The 21477-nt window shown below is 39.6% G+C and overlaps 1 protein-coding gene across 7 annotated transcripts in view; it reads right to left on the bottom strand.

Annotated features, from left to right (window-relative positions):
- Positions 1 to 21477, bottom strand: part of Mgam (maltase-glucoamylase) — a 160490-nt gene that overhangs the window by 70551 nt on the left and 68462 nt on the right. For 5 of the 7 annotated variants that reach the window (XR_005503531.2, NM_001427451.1, XM_039108642.1 and 2 more), the window contains 21 exons: positions 19748 to 19797; positions 19181 to 19348; positions 16704 to 16856; positions 16173 to 16373; positions 14238 to 14392; positions 13059 to 13227; positions 12713 to 12809; positions 11836 to 11948; positions 10649 to 10774; positions 9461 to 9589; positions 9104 to 9214; positions 8763 to 8825; positions 7997 to 8131; positions 7417 to 7504; positions 6334 to 6472; positions 5381 to 5514; positions 5229 to 5263; positions 5021 to 5137; positions 4481 to 4629; positions 3830 to 3914; positions 2902 to 2958 (listed from right to left, as the gene is read on the bottom strand). Coding sequence is in view for 6 of the 7 variants with exons in the window: in NM_001427451.1 (NP_001414380.1) it covers positions 2902 to 2958; positions 3830 to 3914; positions 4481 to 4629; positions 5021 to 5137; positions 5229 to 5263; positions 5381 to 5514; positions 6334 to 6472; positions 7417 to 7504; positions 7997 to 8131; positions 8763 to 8825; positions 9104 to 9214; positions 9461 to 9589; positions 10649 to 10774; positions 11836 to 11948; positions 12713 to 12809; positions 13059 to 13227; positions 14238 to 14392; positions 16173 to 16373; positions 16704 to 16856; positions 19181 to 19348; positions 19748 to 19797 (2474 nt within the window). In the remaining variant the exon portion in view is untranslated. The remainder of the gene's footprint in view (positions 1 to 2901; positions 2959 to 3829; positions 3915 to 4480; positions 4630 to 5020; positions 5138 to 5228; positions 5264 to 5380; positions 5515 to 6333; positions 6473 to 7416; positions 7505 to 7996; positions 8132 to 8762; positions 8826 to 9103; positions 9215 to 9460; positions 9590 to 10648; positions 10775 to 11835; positions 11949 to 12712; positions 12810 to 13058; positions 13228 to 14237; positions 14393 to 16172; positions 16374 to 16703; positions 16857 to 19180; positions 19349 to 19747; positions 19798 to 21477) is intronic. The other 2 variants (XM_063285349.1, XM_063285350.1) reach the window with 2 other exon arrangements.

The following is a 21477-nucleotide window of genomic DNA, read 5'->3' as shown; positions in this document are numbered from 1 at the left end:
CACACACCTCCCTAAACACCCCACCCAAGCAGACACTGCACAAGCCAACTGATCACCACAGTTCAACAAAGGTCGTAATCATACTGTGTTCCCCTCTGCTGTGTTGAAGCTGCGGCACTTAAAGTTTAAGATCCTATGATATAGGAAGTCCATAGGAAGATCAACTGAGTCAACTAAAGTGGATTCCTCAGAGCTCTCCAAAACTGAACCACCAATCTAAGAGTATATATGATTGCACCAAGGCTCCTGGCACATCTGTAGCAGGTGTGCAGCACAGTTTCCATGTGGGTCACCACAACAACTGGAAGAGGGGCAGTTCCTTAAGGTGTAGTCTGACTGGAACCTGCTCCCCAATAGGGCTGCCTTGTCTCTCTCAGTAGGAGATAATGAACCTAATCCTGCATAGACTTGATGTTCCAGTGTAGGGAAATATACAGGGTTTCTCACCCTCACGTAGTAGAATAAGAAGAGGAGGAGGGTAAGGGGAGGAGGAGGAAATGGCCTCTGTGAGGAGAGGACCAGGAGTGGGCAAAAGTCTTTGGCGCATATATATATATATATATATATATATATATATATATATATATATATTCCTGTGATAATGCCTACCCTTGAGGAGACAGATGGAAAGAAGGGGAAGGGTTACAACATACTTGAGGAGGTCGTTCTGTGGATCCCCACCATTCTTACTCTACATCCTGTGTTCAAAGTTAGGGAGGTGACCTTGCAACTTGGACCCTGAAACACTCTCTTCAGGGATTAATCTAAACTTTTCTTTCACCAGGAGGCCACTGACTGACTGGCCATTGCTTACCTTTCTCTCTCATGCATCTACCAGGTAACTAACACTTCTATCTCCTGATTCTTAGGAACCCTCCAGTAACTAGGATTGTTTATGTATCACAATCAGAATCTACACAAATGTTCTTCCTTCATTCACACTTTTATTTTGGCCCTCTATTGTGAGGTACAGCCTGACCTGATACATGACCTCAAACCTTCCTCCACTGCCTTAAATACAGCAGGGCTTCCCTCTCCTCGGTATTGGTTCATTGATACCTAGGGACAGATAATTCTTTCTTGTGAGGCTGCCCTCACAGGAATGGCTTTTGGAGGAAGAGGCAGTGTTGATGCCTGCTCACTAGAGGGCACTAGCAGCCCCATTACTCCATCCCACAATGACCATGAGACATTGCAATTGTCACCTGCTAGGTATTTGAACACTGTTGCCTTAGAGGTGAGGAATATTCATGTATGCTGCACCTAGCTGTGTTCCCATACAATATTGAAAATATAAAACTGAGTGACACAGGCTTTTTTTCACTGTTAAACTCACCTTTGCTCAACTCACCTTTGGTTTGGCAGACCATGTCAGTTGCCTCCCTTTATCTGACACTGCCTTTTATTTTAACACCATTAGTAAAATTAGCGAATGCAGGTAATGTGTCCTTTGTAACCTTCATTCTTCAACTTTAAAATGTGGTACATGAAATCATTTACCTATGTACCAGCCATTAAGGCAAACAAGCATCAGTTACTGATTCCATACTAAACTTTTTAAGGCTGTGTATTCAAAATGCTACACCTAGTCCTCACAAAAGGCATTTATCTGGGCTGGGTCAGCACTAGAACAGGCTAGCAAGAAGCCTAGGATACAAAGTCAAAGATGGTCTATGCTCTCAAGGCCATGTGTAGGTAGGACTAGCCTTACAATGCAGGTCCATTTTCACATCGTGTGTCCTGGGATTATAGCTACTTAATCACAGTCCAGGCCCTATATCAAACACCTCCAACATACCCAGAAGGTCTCAATGACAGGGTTTAAGGCAGTCACACTCAAACACAGGCAATATGTGAGTCAAACTGACTGTTCCCTGCTAAGAAAGCACTAGAGCATCCCCACCCTATTGGTAGAACGAACCAATAGCAAAGAATATGAAGTAGTGACTAGCTGCCCCCAGAACAGAGAGGAGGAAGAAATTCATGCCGTTATTCCTCATCCATTTTGCATTAAAACCCGCTGCAATCCACTTGGATTATAAGCCAAGTTGTTGACACATGCTCTGACTTTTGTCTGTCTGATACTTTCTTATCCTCATTCTGTGAAAAGAGGGCTTTCTTACAGGAGAGCAAAACTTTCAGCTGCACTCTTAGCTTGTACAGGCCCAGACATAAATTACAGAGAACTTCTTTTGGTTCCTCATTAGTAAGGTCATGTAAGCAGCTCAGAAATTGAAGACCTGCACCATGTGTGTCTCTATATCATTCATATATATATATATATATATATATATATATATATATATATGTATACATACATACATACATACATATATATATATCATAACTATTGATCTTTGGCAGTGACACAGAGCAATTCATAAGCATACACACTACAGACACTGACATTTTATTTATTTATTTTGTAGATCAGAAGAAAACATTTAATGAAAACACCAGTCACTAGGCCTATATGCTAGCATTTATCCACATTGGGCCAAGTTTCCAGCTCCAGAGAGTTTGATTGTAATAAAATACAGAGAGGAAAAGATCTCTACAATTAAGGAGCTCTATGAACAAAAATGAATCTGTAGCATGATTTCAAGAATTTATTGGTGCCTCCTCACTGTAATTATATTAACACAGAGCTATAGACACCAATATAAAAAAGATTTTTACAAGTGAGGCACCAGGGAGATGCTCTTTGTGTCCTTTCTGAAGGCTTTCATGAAGGGTAACTGGTCATGCTCAGAAGTTATGAAATCAGGCCACAAGCATAAAGTGGCACTCTAGACCACACAAGTTGATTTAGAGAAGTGGCACTAAGTTTGATATCTGTTGTATCTGGACATTCTGTATGCTACCACCTTCTGGAGTGTAAAAATGTAAGGAAAAACTTACCGTGTAATAATCATACCACTGGGCTTTAGGGAAATATGCAGTGACATTTCTGGCATTCTGAAATAAAAATGTGAGCAGAGGACTCAGGTATCTAAGACATAGTGACCAATATACACTGGGGAGGGGTTAAAACGATAATAAAGCTAACACATTTAGACAAAGTTACATCATCTATCTTATGGAGACAAAAATGATATTCCTTTTCCAATAACCAAAATTAGCCTATGTAAAATAGGTGCTTTCAAAATGGCCCTTGGGTTACAAAACTTCAGAGACAAGCAATCACCATACTCTTATAGATATTTTCATCTCCTCCCTAAGAAAACAACGATGAAATGTTAACTATAGAGCAGAAGAAAATTATGTAGGCTCAAAAAGATGTGTTAATTATCTGTTCATTTTATTTAAAGTAAAACACTATAGGACAGAGCAAGTAACTCAATTTCTAGCTTTAAGACCATGTACAGAGGTAAGGAGGAAACTAACAAGTATTAATAGAGGACACAAAGGGAAGAGGTAATAATTAATTATATTTTGACCTCCAAAATTGAGAACTAATCAAAGGAGGAAAGATAAGACAATACATATGGCTGTATTGGTTCTCCAGTTAATCGTAGGTAAGAATATCAGAAAATGAGGAAACATTCCATTTCCTGCACTTTACTCTCCGTGCTTAAGCTTAGCTCACAGAAAATGATTGTATTCTTAAATAGTTGCCAAGGTTATTCCTCCTCTCAACTATCTTGTAAACCAGAATTGATAGTCTGGCCCTAAGTGCTATAAAGGCAGAAAAATTATATGTGATATTTGTCTCAGACTGATCAGAAGATGCAAATGTACAGGAAGAATCCATCGATCAAGATCCCTCTCTCAACAAATCCATGTCACTCCAGTCATCCAACCAATTAGTGGTATCCTCAATACTCACAGGTTCCAACACAGGACTGACTAGGAAGGCTGGACCCAGCAGGAACTGTTTGTCTACGTTCCAGGTCTCCCGGTCTGCCAGAAACCTGAAAGGGAAAATGAAGGCACCAATCTGACACCTGTGTGTCCCCAGAGCAGGTCCTTGAGGGAGTGCTCCAGTTCAGATCCCAGAAATCCATCTACATCCTCTGCTTTTTATATGTCACCATTGTCCCACATGGCACGTTCTCCTAGCTTCAGAAACACATTGTCTGCTACACAGCATCTTCCATTTCCCCACTGTAAGACAAAGACGAAACTTTCCCCTGCCATCTCTCCCTGGCATGTCCACTTAGGTAATACAAGCAGGTTCTGGACAATGTCCACACAACACAATCCTATACCAAATAGTGAAGCCTCTGTAGCACCACAAAGGAAAGGAATCTTGTGCTCAGTGGTTTCCTTTCCATAGCTCAGTAAATGCCTTACACCCAACACAAGTGTTACATATGACAGGGTGTCCTGAAGAGCAATAACAATAAAGAGCTCTGCCTTGAGCATTCATACAGAAGTTGACTTATTGCCTCACTGTGAAAAACTGTTCAGATTCACATCCACCAGACATGATAACTAAATGGGCCACCGTACGACAGGATGCATACTGGGCACTTACTCATGCAGAAGAGGCCGCACAACTGTGCTGCCCTCCTTGTGGGCTTTGTACATCAAGGTGTAGAGATATGGCAACAGGGTGTATCTGGTCTCCAGCACACTTCTGGAAATGTCCTCAAAGGTTTTATTCCAGGATACAGGGTCTTGTCTCTAAAGCAGAATGAGCAAAGAGTTTAAAGCCCACCCACAACACCTAAGAATTCAAGGTCACGCAAGGCTAATTGGAACTACATATTACAACACTAAAATGCCATTTACTAAAGAAAAATATGGATGATGATGCTAGAATAATAATAATGGACTGTGAAACAGCAGAAAAATTCGTCCAGAAAATTTTTAAAAATACTATTTTTTCATGAAGTGCAGTGGTATAGAATTTCTAACCAAAACATCACCAAAATAGTACTGAAGAATATAATTTCTGGGAAGAGGACTTAATGGCTTTGAAGATGTCTCAGGGGAAAGAAATGGCAGGAATGTTCAGAGAATCTGAGGTGGCAATTTCAGTGACATAGTATAGTTAAGGAAGGTGATATCCTACCTTGGTCCCGATGGTGTTGTGGTTCCTGGAGAAGGGGTAAAAGGCGCCCAGCTGCATCCAGCGAACACACATCTCATATTCGGCATCTTGAAAGAACCCACAGATGTCTGACCCAGTCTGAAACAACATGGGACAAAGTGAGCTCTTGGTGCTTTCTAGGAGACACTGTCATCTTCCTAGGGAGGAGGAGCATGTAAAGGACACTTACATAGGATATGCCAAAGAGGCTGAAATCCATCATGCCTGCAATGAGAGAGGCAGCAGAGTCAGGACAGGACATTCTCTGCTTCCTCGTTCCCCTTCACCAAGGATCCTACTGCCATGCCCATCTACAGAATCCCCCGTGCACAGCCTACACACCAATGATGGATTTCCCCAGCTGGTCCCAGGCAGCTGTGTTGTCTCCCAGCCAGTGTCCTCCCCAGCGTCCAGAAGAGGGGAATGTGGAGCGGGTGATGACGATCCCTCTCTCTCCTGTCACCTCCTGCACTGCTCTGGTTGGGACACAAGGAGGTATATTAGAGAAAGGATGGGAAAAGAAGGAAATTGAGCCTCTCCTCCAAAACCTTGTGCATAAAGTATGGTGGCAAATATTAACTGCATCCTTCGAGGGAAGCTGGAGAATGGATTTCAGAGGGTTCTGTTGCTGATAGGGACAATAATGACAGGAATTCCTTTCCATGCCTTTCATCATTTACAAAAATAAAAGAGAAAACAAAACAACAACAACAAAATTTCATCATGTGTTTTGAATACAGAGGTTGTCTCCAAAGCTTAGGCAATATCGGTTATGTTACTCACTCAATTCTTGGATTTCGATCTTTGAGAAGGAAACAGAAATTCCAAGTTTCCCATAAAATAATTACTATTATGCATTCAGCACAAAACATGTGGTTATTTAATAAAAGAAGCATTGACTATTATAAGAAAGTGTACAAAATGATTAAAAAACAAGCAAAAATAAAATAACAAGCATCTAAAAAGATTATTCAATTCTGAGATAAAGGAGGGAAGCTTTAGACTTCCCTTTCCTGTTTTATCTCTTCTAATTAAAGATGCTGCTTTCTACTTACACTTGGAACATTGTTGAAAGAGCTTGTATCCCCATATGTGTGGGTTTCAGTCCCACTATTTCCCACAGCTGGGATGTACACTGTTTAAATCTTTCATCTCATTTTTAACCACAAATTACAACAAAGGTATAGTTAAACTACTTTTCAGCCCATAGTATGGAAAATGAAGGAAAATTAGGGAATATAAACTCATCATCACTGTCTCCTACACATTCCATCAACAGGAGAATGGTCACTCACTCATAGGTGGGTCTGGTCTGGGACCACCCATACAGGCTGTGTACATCATAGTGCCGCACCCGGGAGCCATCTGGAAGGATGTGCTCACTCTCCATGCACAGGGTCTTGCTGCTCAGGCCCCTGTCCCTGGCTTCCAAATCTGAGGGAAATGATGAAAGTCAGTGAACATCAGGCTTGGCTTTTTTTTTTTTTTAGGATAAATTAACTCTAAAGGTCTCTGTCTGGGGTCAAGTCCCCTTCCCAGGGTTACGAGAATAATGGTCCTCTCTGAAAAACACACTAACTGATTTTCAACATCCAAATCACTAAAGAAATGGAATGTGGCAAGAGAAGACGTTGTTGAATATTCACTATGGGGCAAGTCCTGATATAATCACATTTAAAACACTTCTCTCTGTCTCTGTCTCTCTGTCTCTGTCTCTCTGTCTCTGTCTCTCTCTCTTTCTCTCTCTCTCTCTCTGTGTGTGTGTGTGTGTATGTGTGTGTGTGTGTGTGTGTGTGTGTGTGTGTGTGTGTGTGTGTGTGTGTGTGTGATATAAAGACAGGATGGCTACTGAGACCAGAAGAAGGCATCTGATTCTCTGGAGTAGGAGGGTTGAGTCCTATGTTAGGATGGTACTCCCTCTTAACTGTTCAACCACACTTTCAGTCCCTAAGTTTTAATGCAGCAGTTATTTCATATTTTCCTTATGTTTCTGAGAGGGGATAGATAGTAAAAAAAAACTCAATTTGGTCACACAAATCAAAAAAATATAGTATATGGAGCTAAACCATAGGTCTGCAAACCTCCAAAGACTATGGGCTCCATATATGTATATACATATATATATATATATATATATATATGCAAAAAAGTTCTATAAGTAATGACAGCACAGAGACATCCTAGTCGAGTGATTTCTGGACAAATGCAAGAATTTTTTTCTAACATCTCGTATTAGATAAAATAGTGTACTTTTGTCTCATGCCCATTTAACAAAAATAATGGTGGAGAGGTGCCCTTGTTGATCAGAGTACTCCCAGGATGCTTGGCGCATCTTCTTCTAGCCATTGTGCAAGAGTGTAACGGCCCAAGGTCCTTACGTGGCATGTAGGGAGGACGGTTCAGAGTAGTGTCAGTGCAGCCGGAAGGAACTGCCCCATTCACAAAGCTGGAAGGTTCATTCATGTCCTACAAATAGCAAAATTGTGACTTATTTTTAAAGATACTTCAATCTTCTCAATTCAGGAATAGAGAAAGAGTTACACATTCAGTATCCAGCAATCTCTTCTCTGTAGATCCTGCCCAGAGAGGATAGTAATCCACCAGGGAAGAACAAGCTAGAACAGTTAACCTCAACATGACTGCCTAGGCCATCTATTTATTATGGTTCTCCCTGGGACAAAAGGAATTTTACAGAATTTCCATTAATTTTTCTTGAGCATTTAGAGCAAAGACTTCAGACAAGTTGCTTGGTGCTATATTAATGGCAGTTCTAAGTTTCATCCCATGATTGACACTTGCATATGTCTAAACTCCTATTCTGGACATTATTATGATCTCAATCAATGCCAAGGATCCACATGGTGAAGCCAATGGACACCAGCACTCATGTGCACACACACACACACACACACACACACACACACACACACACACACACACAGAGACAGACACACTTACAATCCACAGGCCATCAAACTTCAAGCTCTTTGCAGGATCCTGTGAGTTGCTGTGGAGTTCTTTAATCTCATTCTTCCACCAGAGGGCAGTTGAATTACGGAAAAAGTCTGGGAAGGCCACATAAGCTCGGTATTGCTGCCAGAGTAGAATACAATGTATTTATTGTCAATGAGTACATTATGCAGGACGTAAGCACTCACTAAACTGAACTCAATGAATTCTTATACTTCCACAGCTATACATCTGAATAGAACCTGTGAAATAAAAATTTTGTGACTCATTAAAAAATATTGAGAGTCAAGAGGTATAAGCACAAACGAATGCCATCCCAGTATTTGGAGTCATTCTCATTGTTTGGAAAGGATGAGTAAAGGGAAAATGAGCTTTGGATTGTTAAAACCAAACGATCTTCTAATGTGTCTAGACTCTTTTTTTTTATTAACTTGAGTATTTCTTATTTACATTTCGAAGGTTATTTCCTTTCCCAGTTTCTGGGCCAACATCCCCCTAACACCTCCCCCTCCCCTTCTTTAGTCTAGACTATTTCTTCTCCTCGCCCTCCCACCCTTAGAAATTTCTAGTCCTACTGACACATTGCCTTCTCTCAGGGAGCATAGCCCATACTCTCCTACCCATTTACCAGGGTTCCTAAGTTATTCTTCCTCCAGTGTCTCTGTCCTAAGTATATACACATCTAGTATCCTAGCTATGGCTTCACCTTCCTGGCAACCCTGACTACATCCAGCCTCCACAAAGGGCATTTTACCTGCACTTGACTGTCCCAGTCTAGAGACGGGTCCACAGTGATATTAGGGTAATCAGGCCAGACCTATGAAGAGAAAAGATTTAACAGCAATATACTGGACATGATAAATAATGTCTTAAAGAACTATAAGTGATGTATCACAGTAGTTGGGTAGGATTGCTCTAAAAAAAGAATGGGTTCCACAAACACCTTAAGAATATCTACAAATATACACAGGGAAGAAAATGAGAACCACAAGATCTGAAACCAAACACAAAAGACACAAAATCAAAATTCTAGGAAAACACTAATAGTGACTCTGGGCCAGGGTGAGTCTTGCTGGATCACCCTACAACCCATACCTTTCCCCAGACAATGCCTCCATTATTGGGATAGCTGATGAAGACGTCATTCTCCACTCCCCTGGTGAAGGCAGGATAGGGCTCTGTCTCATTGCCAGAAATAGCTGGATCCTGCAGTCAGAGCACAGAGCAAGCAGGAAAATTAAGACAGAAAATTAAAAGGAGATATGGTGGTAAATAGAAAGTCTCCATGTCAAGTTGTGCAAGGGATTTTCTTTGACTCTCCCAAAATATATTTATATTAATCACATATGTATTTCTCTCCTAGAACAGGAAAGGACAGATGCCCTAAGGTGACGTCCGCACTAGTCCATTCTCTGTCCCATTCACAGCTCAAACATTCACACAAGAACTAACCAGAATGAGGATGACCCGCATCCCATTGTCCTTCATGCGATTGATCAGGTCTGGAAACCCAGAGAACTTAGGGCTGAGCTTGAAGTCCAGCTGCCTCTCCATGTAGTCAATGTCTGAGTACTGCACATCCTGGGATGACACAAGGAAGAGAGACTGATGGTGGAGACAGTCCAGCCTCCAGGGCTTTGATTCTGAACATTTCAAACCTGACCTATCCTATATTGTACTGTAAATATGGATTCTAGGATAATCAATGACTCTTTTTTCATATCAAGAATGGAAAAGATTACTAACAATAACAACAAATAGATTTTAGATGCCTGTGTTTGTCTGAGAGGGTTACAGAAAAAGTAAACAGTGTAAAAGAAACTTTTTTTGAAAACAGAACACGTCAGATATGAGTGTAGTGATGTGGCCCTGGAAGCTACCATTGAAATCAGTGGTTCTATTTCAGGGAAAATACGGTTAGCTATCCAGTCCTGATACAGCATGAACTGTAAAGTTACTACATGGTGATGCAAAACAAAACAGGGAGTTAGCATATAATAATAGCCAGTGTTCAGAGCAATCAGAGTTCTTGATATATGACATACTAAAGTCAGCACTTCAGGTCTGTTGAACAATATTTACAAATAAAAACAAAAGTAAAATTCAATAAGTTGTGACAATCTACAGAATTGCTAAAAGCGTTGGACCTCAAGTCCTCAAATGAAAAAGGTAGGTTCAGTGTTTTCTCCTATAAACTCAATATACGTCTACTGCATTCAGCAAGCAACAGTTCAGAAGAAGCAAATCAAATGATTTGCTCATTGCTCTACCAGTTTTAAAACTGAAGAAAAACCTATCCATTAATGGCTGGATGAGTTTAGGTCAATATTTTTTAGACCTAATCAACATTAGTAAAATATCTTAATCTTATGAAGAATATTAAGAGTGGATGTCTTGAAGTCAAGCTTTACAAAAGTGATTAGAAACATGTTACAGCAGAAACTGCATTGCTTCAGCCTTAGCTCTTCCCCGTCAGACTGAGCCATGAGTGCACTAAAAAGGTATTTTGGTGGAGGCAGACTCATTGTGACATGTGGTAAAGCAGTGTGTCATTGCAGAACTCATCCAACACATTGTAATATAGAGATATTTGAGTTGACTACAAGGTTGAAGAAACCATAAGCTATGACATGTACGTACATAGGGGATCTGCTTAGCCACCATCTCATCATACAGGTTGGCAATCTCAGTATCATTCTCATATCCATAGCGACACAGCTGGAATCCCAGGGACCAATAAGGTACCATCACAGGCCGACCAATCAACTAGAAAACAGAAGAAGATGCACAATGAAGGTTGTACCTAAAGTAGAAAAGTGTTTTGTCCAAAGCTACACAATCTAATAATTTTTATCCAGAAAGAGGAAGATCTCTTTCCCTTAAGAAAAAACTCTTTAGAGCCTGGAGTTTTTCTTTCTATTTCTTTCTAATTCCTACATGGCTCATTTAGGAATAAAACAAGACACATGTGGCCAGGTCCAGAGTATTAATATAAGACACTACTAGATTATGAAATTGGACAAAATGAAGTTATTTTGATGTTTGCTTCATAATAGTCAAATGTGAATTATTGGTAGGATCTGTCTCATAGTATCATTATAAAGAATGAATTACATATGACATGATCTTACAGACAGACATGTATGTGGTAAGAGTTTTGCACTTTTGTTTGCTCATTACTGTATAATCAATGTCACACCACTCCCTGCCATCATGTGTCAATACCTATATCACCACTCCTCTCATGACCATTAAAAATACCTAAAACACTACAACCATCATCACCATCAATTCTGCCAACATTTCCACATTCCACCCATCACTATCATAACACTGACAACAGCCGTTCTCAGCAGCATCACCCCTACACCACCATTGTAATTTCCAACATCACTTTTAATCTAATCTTATATCACCCACTTCATCTCCAACAACTGCACTGTCACAAGCATCACAATCACTACTTCTATCAGCGAGACTACTAGATATAGCAATACTACTACCACTTCTATCAAGATTACCATCCCTTCCTGCCGTAAATATCATCACCACCCCAACCATCTACAACACTATCACTAGCCTTACAAGAATGTCTATATAAAAATTCATTTGGTCTTCTATATTAAGAAGGCATAGATTCAACGGCTATAGGTATGAATATTTTTGCTCTTTATTATACTATACTCTTGCCTCAGAGAAAACCAACCATTATGGTACTTATGTGACCATTTCACTAGTGGATGCACGCCCTGGAATGATAAATGTGCTGAATAAAATGGGATCTGGGGTAAGGAAGGTACTGCAGAACCAAATTAATTCCTTCCTACCTCTGTGTATTGTTGAGTAACAATCTCTGGAGTTGGGCCCAAGAACACATAAAAGTCCAGAATGCCCCCTGTGGTTCGGTATGTCAGGGCAGGCATGGGCTGGAAGGTTACATCTGAAAAGACAAAGAACAAACAGTCGAATAAAAAAAGACAGTGTAAACTCATCATCTCATATTGCGGAAGAATCAGGCCTCTAATCCTCACTAACTTTTTCTTCTACTGAAGTGTACTGACTACATGTACTCTGCTGTTGACCCACACAGAAGAAGAAGCTAAACGAAAGTCCTCCAACCATGTAAGCATGCTTCCCTTCTGGGGTATCCTGTCATGCTACTATGTTTTTGAAAATTTATCAAATTTATCAATTTGATTTTTATAAGATTTGTAACGCAATAGTTAGGATTCATAAACAGTGCTAAAAACAATGTAGTGAGCATCAGTATATATTTCCTGTAAAGTTCTCAGTGATGACATTTTTGTATGAATAGTGTATGTTGGAAAAACTACTGTTGACAAAAAAGGTGGTTAATTCCACTAAATATTGGACTCATATTGCATCAGCTTTGCATACATTTTTTACAGATTCTTGGCTATTTACCATTTTTAAATGTATCACACAAATTATCTACACAACTCCAAACTCCTAACATGACTGTTCTGCCTCACAGCTTCAAATTAATTCAGTGTATGTAACTGGCTTCATGAACTGATCAAAAATGTTAGGAACATACTCAATTCGGTTGTATCTCTGTTTGTGGTTATTACAAAAAAAATAGTATTCCATGAGAGGCTTATCAAATGAAGCCAGATCAACTGCATTATAATATTATATAAGAGAAACCAGCACACATGACAACAGATGAAGGCATCATCCTACCCATGGCATTGCTGTTCATCAAGAGGACTCCATGGGCATTGCCATCCTCCTCCAGCCCCATGTAGTAAGGGTGGACACCATAGGAATTCTTCTTGTACTGAGAGTAAAGAGGAGAAAACAAAAGAGTTTAGGAAAACTGGTCCCAGAGAAAGAATCAAAAATCACATCCTTAGTTGTATCCATCTCTCTTAGGAAAATGAGTTTAAAACATGAGAAATACATCACATGAAAATCACCCACTTATCTAATAGCAGAAGGTAACTGTCTGGTGAAGCTAGAGAAGAAGAAGCACAAGACACACAGAGTGGATGGAGGGGACAAAACATGGACCACACTCTTTCCTTACCCCTGGGGGCTCATCCCTGGAAAACATGCCCCATGTTTGCCAGTTCATGTCTATCTTGAAGGTTGTGTGCTCAGTTTCCCCAAAGCCATAGATGTATGTGGATGGCAGGCGGGTGGAGATGCGGATGAACATGTCATTAAAGGTGAAGCCAAGGAGCTGAGAGTCCCAGCTGCAAAAGGAAAAGGAACATTTGCAAAAGAAAATCAGCTTCCTAGTGGTTTCCATCCACTGCACTTGGAAGGACCACAGAACCTTCTCTTTTAATCCACCAATTCTAGAGCCTTTCCCCAACAGAATATGCACTAGACACATTCATTCCTGAGTCACCATTAATAGTACTCCTCCACTGTGTCTGTGCTTCCCTTCACTGTTAGGCACAGTAGAAAGTAAAATCAGTTCATCACATTCTCACTCGATACTCCCCATACCATCCCTTCTGCTCTTCACTCCTGATGGCCCACTTTGTACATGGATCCAGACCTTGGATATGAGAACCTGATACAACCTCATACTCTTCTTCTGCTCCCTGCTTACTTCTCATGAGACACTCTGGAGAGTGGGGGTGGAGACGTCAAGGCTGATCCTGTTCTAAAGCCCATTTCCTATCCAGGCATTGACTCCCATCTTCATCCACTTAGTCATCTCAATGAAATCTCTCTTGAAACTGATAAATATCATCAGCTTATGGCGTATATAATGAATTCACACATATATGGAACTGCCTTAGTAATTGCTCTTAGAATACTAAAGATTTCCTGTAAAAACAGAGCACACGTCCTTAGATGTGGAGGATAGAATGAGATACTCCCCATACTTCCATGTATTTGAATATTTGGTCCCAGCGGGGCACTCTTTTTTTTTTTTTTTGATGAACTCTTAATTTTTTTGCTGACATGTTTGCCTGCTTCTGCTTTACATCATAGAGTCTGACACTTAGAAGCCATGAATGCAAATAAACTTTTCCCCAAGTTCTCTCGGACATGTTTTCTTTTTGTTTTCTGTTTGTTTGTATGTTTTTATTTTGTATTGCTTTTATCACAACCATAGGAATTAACTGATTCATCATGGATCTGAACATAGGCAGTAGATGCTTGGAACCAGGATGTCTTCAAGGACAATGGAGCTGGTGAGGAATATTTAGAAGAGCAGTAACACAGACTCAGACCAGGAACCACTTACATTACAGTGCCTGTGCTATTTCGGCGAATTTGAATCCCAAATGGATTCTCCTTGATGAAGACATCATACAGACGGCCTTCAGGGGTGCTCGATGGAGCACTGGGGATGTTCAGAGGGACTGGAACTTCATAACGACTGCGGTTGGGATCATAGATCTAGAACAGAGGAAAACATTTTATGTACAGATAAATGTCTGCCATTACATGGTATTATAAGATTTTGAATTCCTACCAAACAACATTTTAGAGGATTGAAACTCCGGATAGCCTAAGAACACTTAACAGATCACTGCATAACATATAAACCAGTCAAAGCATGACATTAATTGTGTCAACAATCACAGTTATCTGTCATTTCACGACACTTGCACAAGTGTAGCACTTTAGAGATGAGTGACTCAGCACACTCTTAGCATGTTTGACAGAGACGGGATGTTGTCAGGTTTCACCTCTCAAACTTTACAACCCAGGGCTTAATCAACATAACATAGAGCATTGTCTAATTAATGGCTTAATCTAGATTCAGGTCTCATTATTATGGGCTCTAGAACCTTTGTTCATCCATTTCAACATTGTGGTTAGCATCAAAACTTCAATCTGAAATTGGTGTGGGATTTATAAACCTGATATATTGTTTTGTATATGAATGGACAGGAACTTAAAGTATGAAATTTGAAAATCTATTTGATTTCAAAAATTTCCGCTAAAATGAAATATAAGCTAAGTAATTAACGACCCATGTTTTACTGTTGGTTCAATAATAATTTATGAGGATAGGAACTAAATTGGCCAAGGATATTATCGTGAAACACTCATGAATCATGGAAAATAGTGGAGAACAACTCTGCATGGTTGAAGGATATGAGCTAAAAAAATCTTTGGAAATAAAAGTGTTTTGTGATTACAGAGAAGAAAATTTTGGGCATTAAGGTGATTGCATGGAAGAAATACAGGGTGAATCTTACAAGCTTTGTCACAGTAAACCAAGCACAAAACTGGGAGCAAAGACGTCTGATAAAGGAACAACAAAAGCAAAGACTCAAAGTGTAAACACGGACTGAGAAAGACATCAGCATGGTGGAGAGAACAACTGTAGAGCTAAATGGTTAGTGGGAAGGAGTTGAGGCTGCACACCCATCAACTTCGTTCTGATGAGGTCACACACATAAAACAAACCAGCGTAAAAGACATAGAGCTCAAACCAGGTTGGATCTCAGATTCTGAGGACTTCTCTCTGCCCTGATCACTGACTTGCACTCTCACAGCACAATGTGATGCCTCACTCTGTACCAACCTGTGTGGGATTCCAGTACCACCATGGGGGAAGACAAAACCCTATCTAGATGCAGCTCACAATTTAATAAACAAATTACCAACCAGATAGCTACTCAATCCCCACTCCCTTGTTTTAATTAAACCATGGAAGAAAAAGCAATCACTTTCATGATGTCTCCAATTGTTTTATTCAAAATCACACTACTCCTTTTATATTGTCAATAACATCTGCTCAGTTTTCTCATTCCAGTTAACATAGTGATTCCTTGGGCATGTCCCACTTCTAGTCCATAGAAATGACCAAGATCGTCTCAAGGTCTCAAACACATCCACTCTAGCCCCTCTCTTTTCTTATTCCAGAACAAACTCAGCCATAACTATCCTATCTTTATAGTAGCCTTAACTGCTTCCTCTCCACGTGTTCTATCACAATTTTCCTTAGGTACAGTGATTTTCAAATTACAATTCGAATTTCAATTACAATTTGAAATTAGGAGAGGTCTCTCTACTGCATCAGATATCTAACTGATCTCACACCACTTGAATGATGCTCTAAAGTATTTTGATATGAAATTAAACATTTCTGTCAGAATTTTGGTAGCACAAAGTAGCAAAGAGTACTGAAACTGGAGAGGCCCTGTCCACTCCTGATAGCACGTACCTTAAACTGCAGCATTTGGTCCTTGTGGTAGGTCACTTTCAGTTGCAGTTGATTCACGGGTGTAGAGGGGAAGGCATTGCTATAAGGTGAAGCCTTCAAGGAAATGTCAGCTGTGGCCCCATGGGAGTCATACTGAATATTGCTGACTGAGTACAGCTCATTAGCAAAGTAGCAATGAGGGACCCCAGGAGTGTTGGAAACCTGGAAAGAAAGTCAGTATCCTAGATCAGCAGGGATATGGACTTATCAAAGAGAGTGAGAAGAGACAAGTTATCTGGAGAGAAAGTCATAGGTACATTTGTTCATGTCTATAACATTTAAGTAACCATGAATTCAAATTCCTGCTCAGCTGGAGAGAGTAGAATATTAAATAACCCCACTCTTACCCACTCCACTCCTCAAAGTAAATGACGTTTATATAGAGTCTTTCTATAGATTTTAGTAAATCCATGGTTATAGGGCTGTGATAAAGACATTGTAGACTACATTTCAAGGGTGTCCAGTTTACATAAACATCTTCAGCATGATTACCTCCCAGATGCAGCCACGAGCAGTGCAGTTTGCCTCAGAAACACCATGCTCATCTGGATAGCAATCTATCCTTTCCACGTCCTTTGAGTAGATGTCCCACTCAACTGTATATGCTTCTCCCAGCACAAGATGGATATTTGTGATGGTAGCAACCTGAAAGAATGGAAATTCATCATCAGGACAAAAGTCCTACAAGACCCGAAACTTTGTATGGGAAAAAAAGTTATTCTTAGTCTTTCCTTATGCCCGGTTTTAATATTTTAAACAACACACCACAGCATATGAGGGCACAAGTGCATATGTGCTTAGGCTATAGTCAGTGGCAAAGGAAAATACAACTGTTCTATGAAAACTTTCTAAATTACATTGTCGAAAAAGAAAGACTAAGGAAAATCTGTTATGTTCAAACTTTTTCATTCCCTCCATGGACCACTTGGCCACCATTTATTTTGTCAGAAATATTTTCTCCTCTTTTTTTCCAAATTAAGTTATTATTTCCTGTTCATTACCTCACCATATCATGCTCCTCTTTGGTGTGGAGTGCCTCGATTTTAGGGCATCTATGTAATGTTAATTGGACTATAGTACAAATGTTTTCTGGAATCTTACAAAAATTACCTCAAATTTTATCTCAGATATACCAATTAGTGTAAGAAAGGGGAAATGAGAAATATCACATATAAACTTCCATTTCCAACATCCTAAGCCTGGACTGGAGACTGAGTCCGTTAATGTCATTCTAATAACTCAACTTTTTCAAGACAAATACCCTCTGGGAAACAAGGCCATTCCTGGAATACATGTGCCTTTCTCTGTATTTTAGTTTAAAATAAGAGATACTTTGAATTAATGACTGAGAATTTACTGACTGTAACATATGCCTGGCCGGAAAAGTCAATTTGTGTTCATTTGCTGGGGCCAGGATGTCAATCTTGATAGAAGGCCCTTCCCCTTCTGTCTTATCACTGTTGTTTCTTCCTTTTCTATGCTTATATGTTTTTCATTTTTTTGCTACAATAGGGCATTGTGACTGGATCCATTCAGCCCATTTCAACACAGTAAGAAAATAGACCTAACCTACATAAAGTTCAAGTACTGAATCACTGACACCAAATTTTGAACTTTGAAATTTTAATTACAAAATTACTTCCAATTTTTCTGGATCAGAATTCTTGTCACGTCAACCTCATGAATCTGATATGGTTTAATGTATATGGCTGAATATGTCTGCATTATGTGTGTGCAGTGGCTGCAGGTGCCAGATGTGGCTTTGATCCTGTGGAACTGGAGTTACAGACATTTGGGAGATGGCATTTGGGTGATGAGAATCAAACCAGGACCTCAGGGAGAGCAGCCAGGGCTATTAACTGCTGAGTCATCTCTCCATATCCATAAAATTCTATCATTCAAGGTGGTGTTCCATTCATGCCTTCTCCAGAAAGCTGCCCTCAACTACTACTGAGATTGGACATCAATTCAGATCAAAGCAGATATTTTACCAATTTGGTTTAGACTCCTTCTTAATACGTTCATACATCTTCATTTATGTTCATTGTATGTCTGACCCTTCTGACTCAAACAATAGAGTTCCTTTGAAGATATCTTAAATATCTTATTTTCTGTCATACATAAATCATATTTTCACATATGTATCTTTCTACTATCTTACACTTTGACATAAATACAAACAACCATATAATCCTTTATATGCAACTTAGTAAAATATATACACTCTTTATGTATTGTCATAATAAAATGTCAAATGTGGTCAATATGCAATGTAATCAAATTTCTCGGTTGACTGGTTAACCCAAATTTAAAAGATCCTCAAAACAGTATTGATTCAGCACTCTGGTTCCATGAGGAGCCCTCGAAGAATTCATCAGAATTGACTTGGGAAAAGTTTCTCACAGTACTGAGGATGTAGAAGAAGACAAGTCATACAGAAACAGTGGATCCCAGGACAATATAATTTCTAATCAACACCATCAAAAGTTTATTTATAAAATATTCTTGAAGATGTCTATGATAAGAGACATGATGATAAGACTGAATAGATCATAAGGAAAGGAAAGGAACAGTAAAAGTTAAATAAATAAAAGTCCTGTAAATTCTTATTCATGATCTCTCTCTCTCTCTCTCTCTCTCTCTCTCTCTCTCTCTCTCTCTCTCTCTCTCTCTCTCTCACTTCACCTTAGACCACAAGATATCAAACTTTTACAGAGTCCTTTCCTTGGATCCTTCCCCCACACCCAGTTAGAGAAAACCAAACACAAAGCAAACAGATAAGGATGGGAAAATCTGAAGGCCTGTTGGCTCCAACATCTCTGTTTTTATCTTCCTTCTCCAATGCTCTAACCTCCTCATCTGGCTTCAGATGTGCTCTGGTCCTTCAGCAACCCGTGTGATCTTAGCAAGAAGTAACATCATAACCTCATGAGGCTTGTGGAAAGCCTCCTCACAAAATGAATTCTTACCTTCAGGTTTGAATTGTAATTGACTTGAGGAGACATTTGAAGGAGAACCCCATTCTGTTTCACTTTAACATTGCGGATTTCCTGTGTCCCAAAGATTTTAATTTCCTGGAATTCCAGGTTATTGGGATCCTTGTAGTTTGGACTTGAAATTGTTACATCCAAACGGTTCTGGAACACACCAAGCATAATTATGAACAAATTATGCAAACATAGATTCCCTAGGCCTTCCAACACTCCATGCTAGACCATGTCCTTGAGCTGCTCTGAAAGCCTCTCAATTTCCCTGCTGCTGCATGCTCATGGGGAGGCAAACTTATTTTCATATTCCAATGGAGAGAGTAGGGGGACTCTCGGACCTTTTAGAGAATCGCCCTTTACAGTAATAGCAGCTTTGCTTCCTTATCACTGTTGCCTCTTATTGATGACAAAGCTGGTATAATAACTATGAATTAAGTCATAAACAGCAATATTTACCCTTGGTAAAAAGTGACAATTAAATGAGAAATACAGATCATACATGGTCATATTCACACATATCCCACAGATTATTCCCAGTGTGTTACTCACTTGGGTAACAGAAAATTCACTGAAAAGGTAAATGTTTTTGGCCACAGTGTCTGAAAGAAGAAAGAGATGTCAAATTGTCTTGATGACCTCAGAAGACAAGTTTCATCTTATTTTCCTTAAAACTGATTCCTCAATATTTTCCCGACTGACGAGCACTTTGCCAGATCTATGCATCACACTTCTTTCCTCTTCATCCACAGACACATTGGATGCATCTCGATCTTTGCTAGATGATACCCCAGTAGTATGAACAGCCAAGTATCTGTGACACACTGTTTTCTTTTTTTTTGGGTGGTATATACCTAGACATGGGACTTCTATGCTTCATAGCAATTGCATTTTCATCGTGTGAAGTGTTTGCCTTGTACTTCTCAATAGCTATATAAACTTATTTTATGATTTCTTTCCTTTGTTTCTGTAGTCATATTTAAAATCAAAATAGCATGACCATTGTGAAAGAAACTTTACCCTGTATTCCCTCGTACGAGTTTAGAGTACATATGTATATGTACATATATGTATATATATATATATATACATATGTGTTTATATGATATGTATGTATATATGATATATATGAATGAAACTGGACATGAACAAATGAAATCATAGGACTCTCTAATGGCTGACAAACACTTAAAGAAATGTTCAAGATCGTTAGTCATCAGGGAAATGCAAATCTAAACAACTCTGATCATTTACATTGTACACGTATTATATATCAGAATGGCAAAGATTAAAAAAAATCACACATGATAGCACATACTGGAGAGGATGTGGAGCAATGGGAACACTCCTCCATGACTGGGGAAAATTTGCAAGTACAATGGAAATTAAGTTGTAATTTCTCAGAAAAAATGGAAATAGTTCTACCCCAAAATGCAGCTATATAAATCCTGAGCATATACACAAAAAACACCTCACTATACCACAAGGAGACTTGCTCAACTATGTTCATAACAGCTTTATTCATAATAGTCAGAAACTGGAAAGAACCTAGATCTCCCTCAACTGAAGAATGGATAAAGAAAATGTGGGGTATACTTAAACAATAGAACACTGTTCACCTACTAAAAACAATGTTATCATGAAATTTACAGGCAAATGTATGGAACAAGAAAAATACTATCTTGAATGAGGTAACACAGACACAGAAAGGCACGCATTGTATGTACTCATTTATAAGTTAACATTAGTCATAAAAGACATGATAACGAGGCTATAATCCATCGACATCAAGACATTAAGTAATAAGGAGGGCACAAGAGAGGATGCTTGAGTTTCACTCAGAAAGGAAATATTAAATACATTGCAGGTAGAAGGAGGGAAGGAACTAGGTGGAATCTGTGGTAAGGAATTCAAAAGTGATGGTGATCAGATATGGGGGGAAGCAGGGGAACAGGGAGAGGGAACAGATGACAGTGAGGGGCGTTTTGGGGGCTAGCCTCGGATCTGGAATCTGGGCAGCTTCTGGGAGTCTATTAGGGCGACACTAGCTGAGACTCCTAGCAGCTGGGGTTATAGAAACCTCCTATAATCAGGCAGGACTTCCAGTGGAGGAAAGGGAACAGCAACCACCCACAAACCTTCAACCCAAAATTTGTCCCGCCTACAGGATGTGCAGGAGTAAGGTGGTGTAGAGACAGGGGAATGACGCTCCCAACCTGAGACTCATCCCATGTGAAAAAGCCAACCACTGAGCTATTATTGATATTCTGCTGGTTTGCAGA

The sequence above is a fragment of the Rattus norvegicus genome, chromosome 4, assembly GCF_036323735.1.
Source record: "Rattus norvegicus strain BN/NHsdMcwi chromosome 4, GRCr8, whole genome shotgun sequence".
Taxonomy (NCBI): Eukaryota; Metazoa; Chordata; class Mammalia; order Rodentia; family Muridae; genus Rattus; species Rattus norvegicus.
This window is presented reverse-complemented; position numbering and strand designations above follow the sequence as displayed.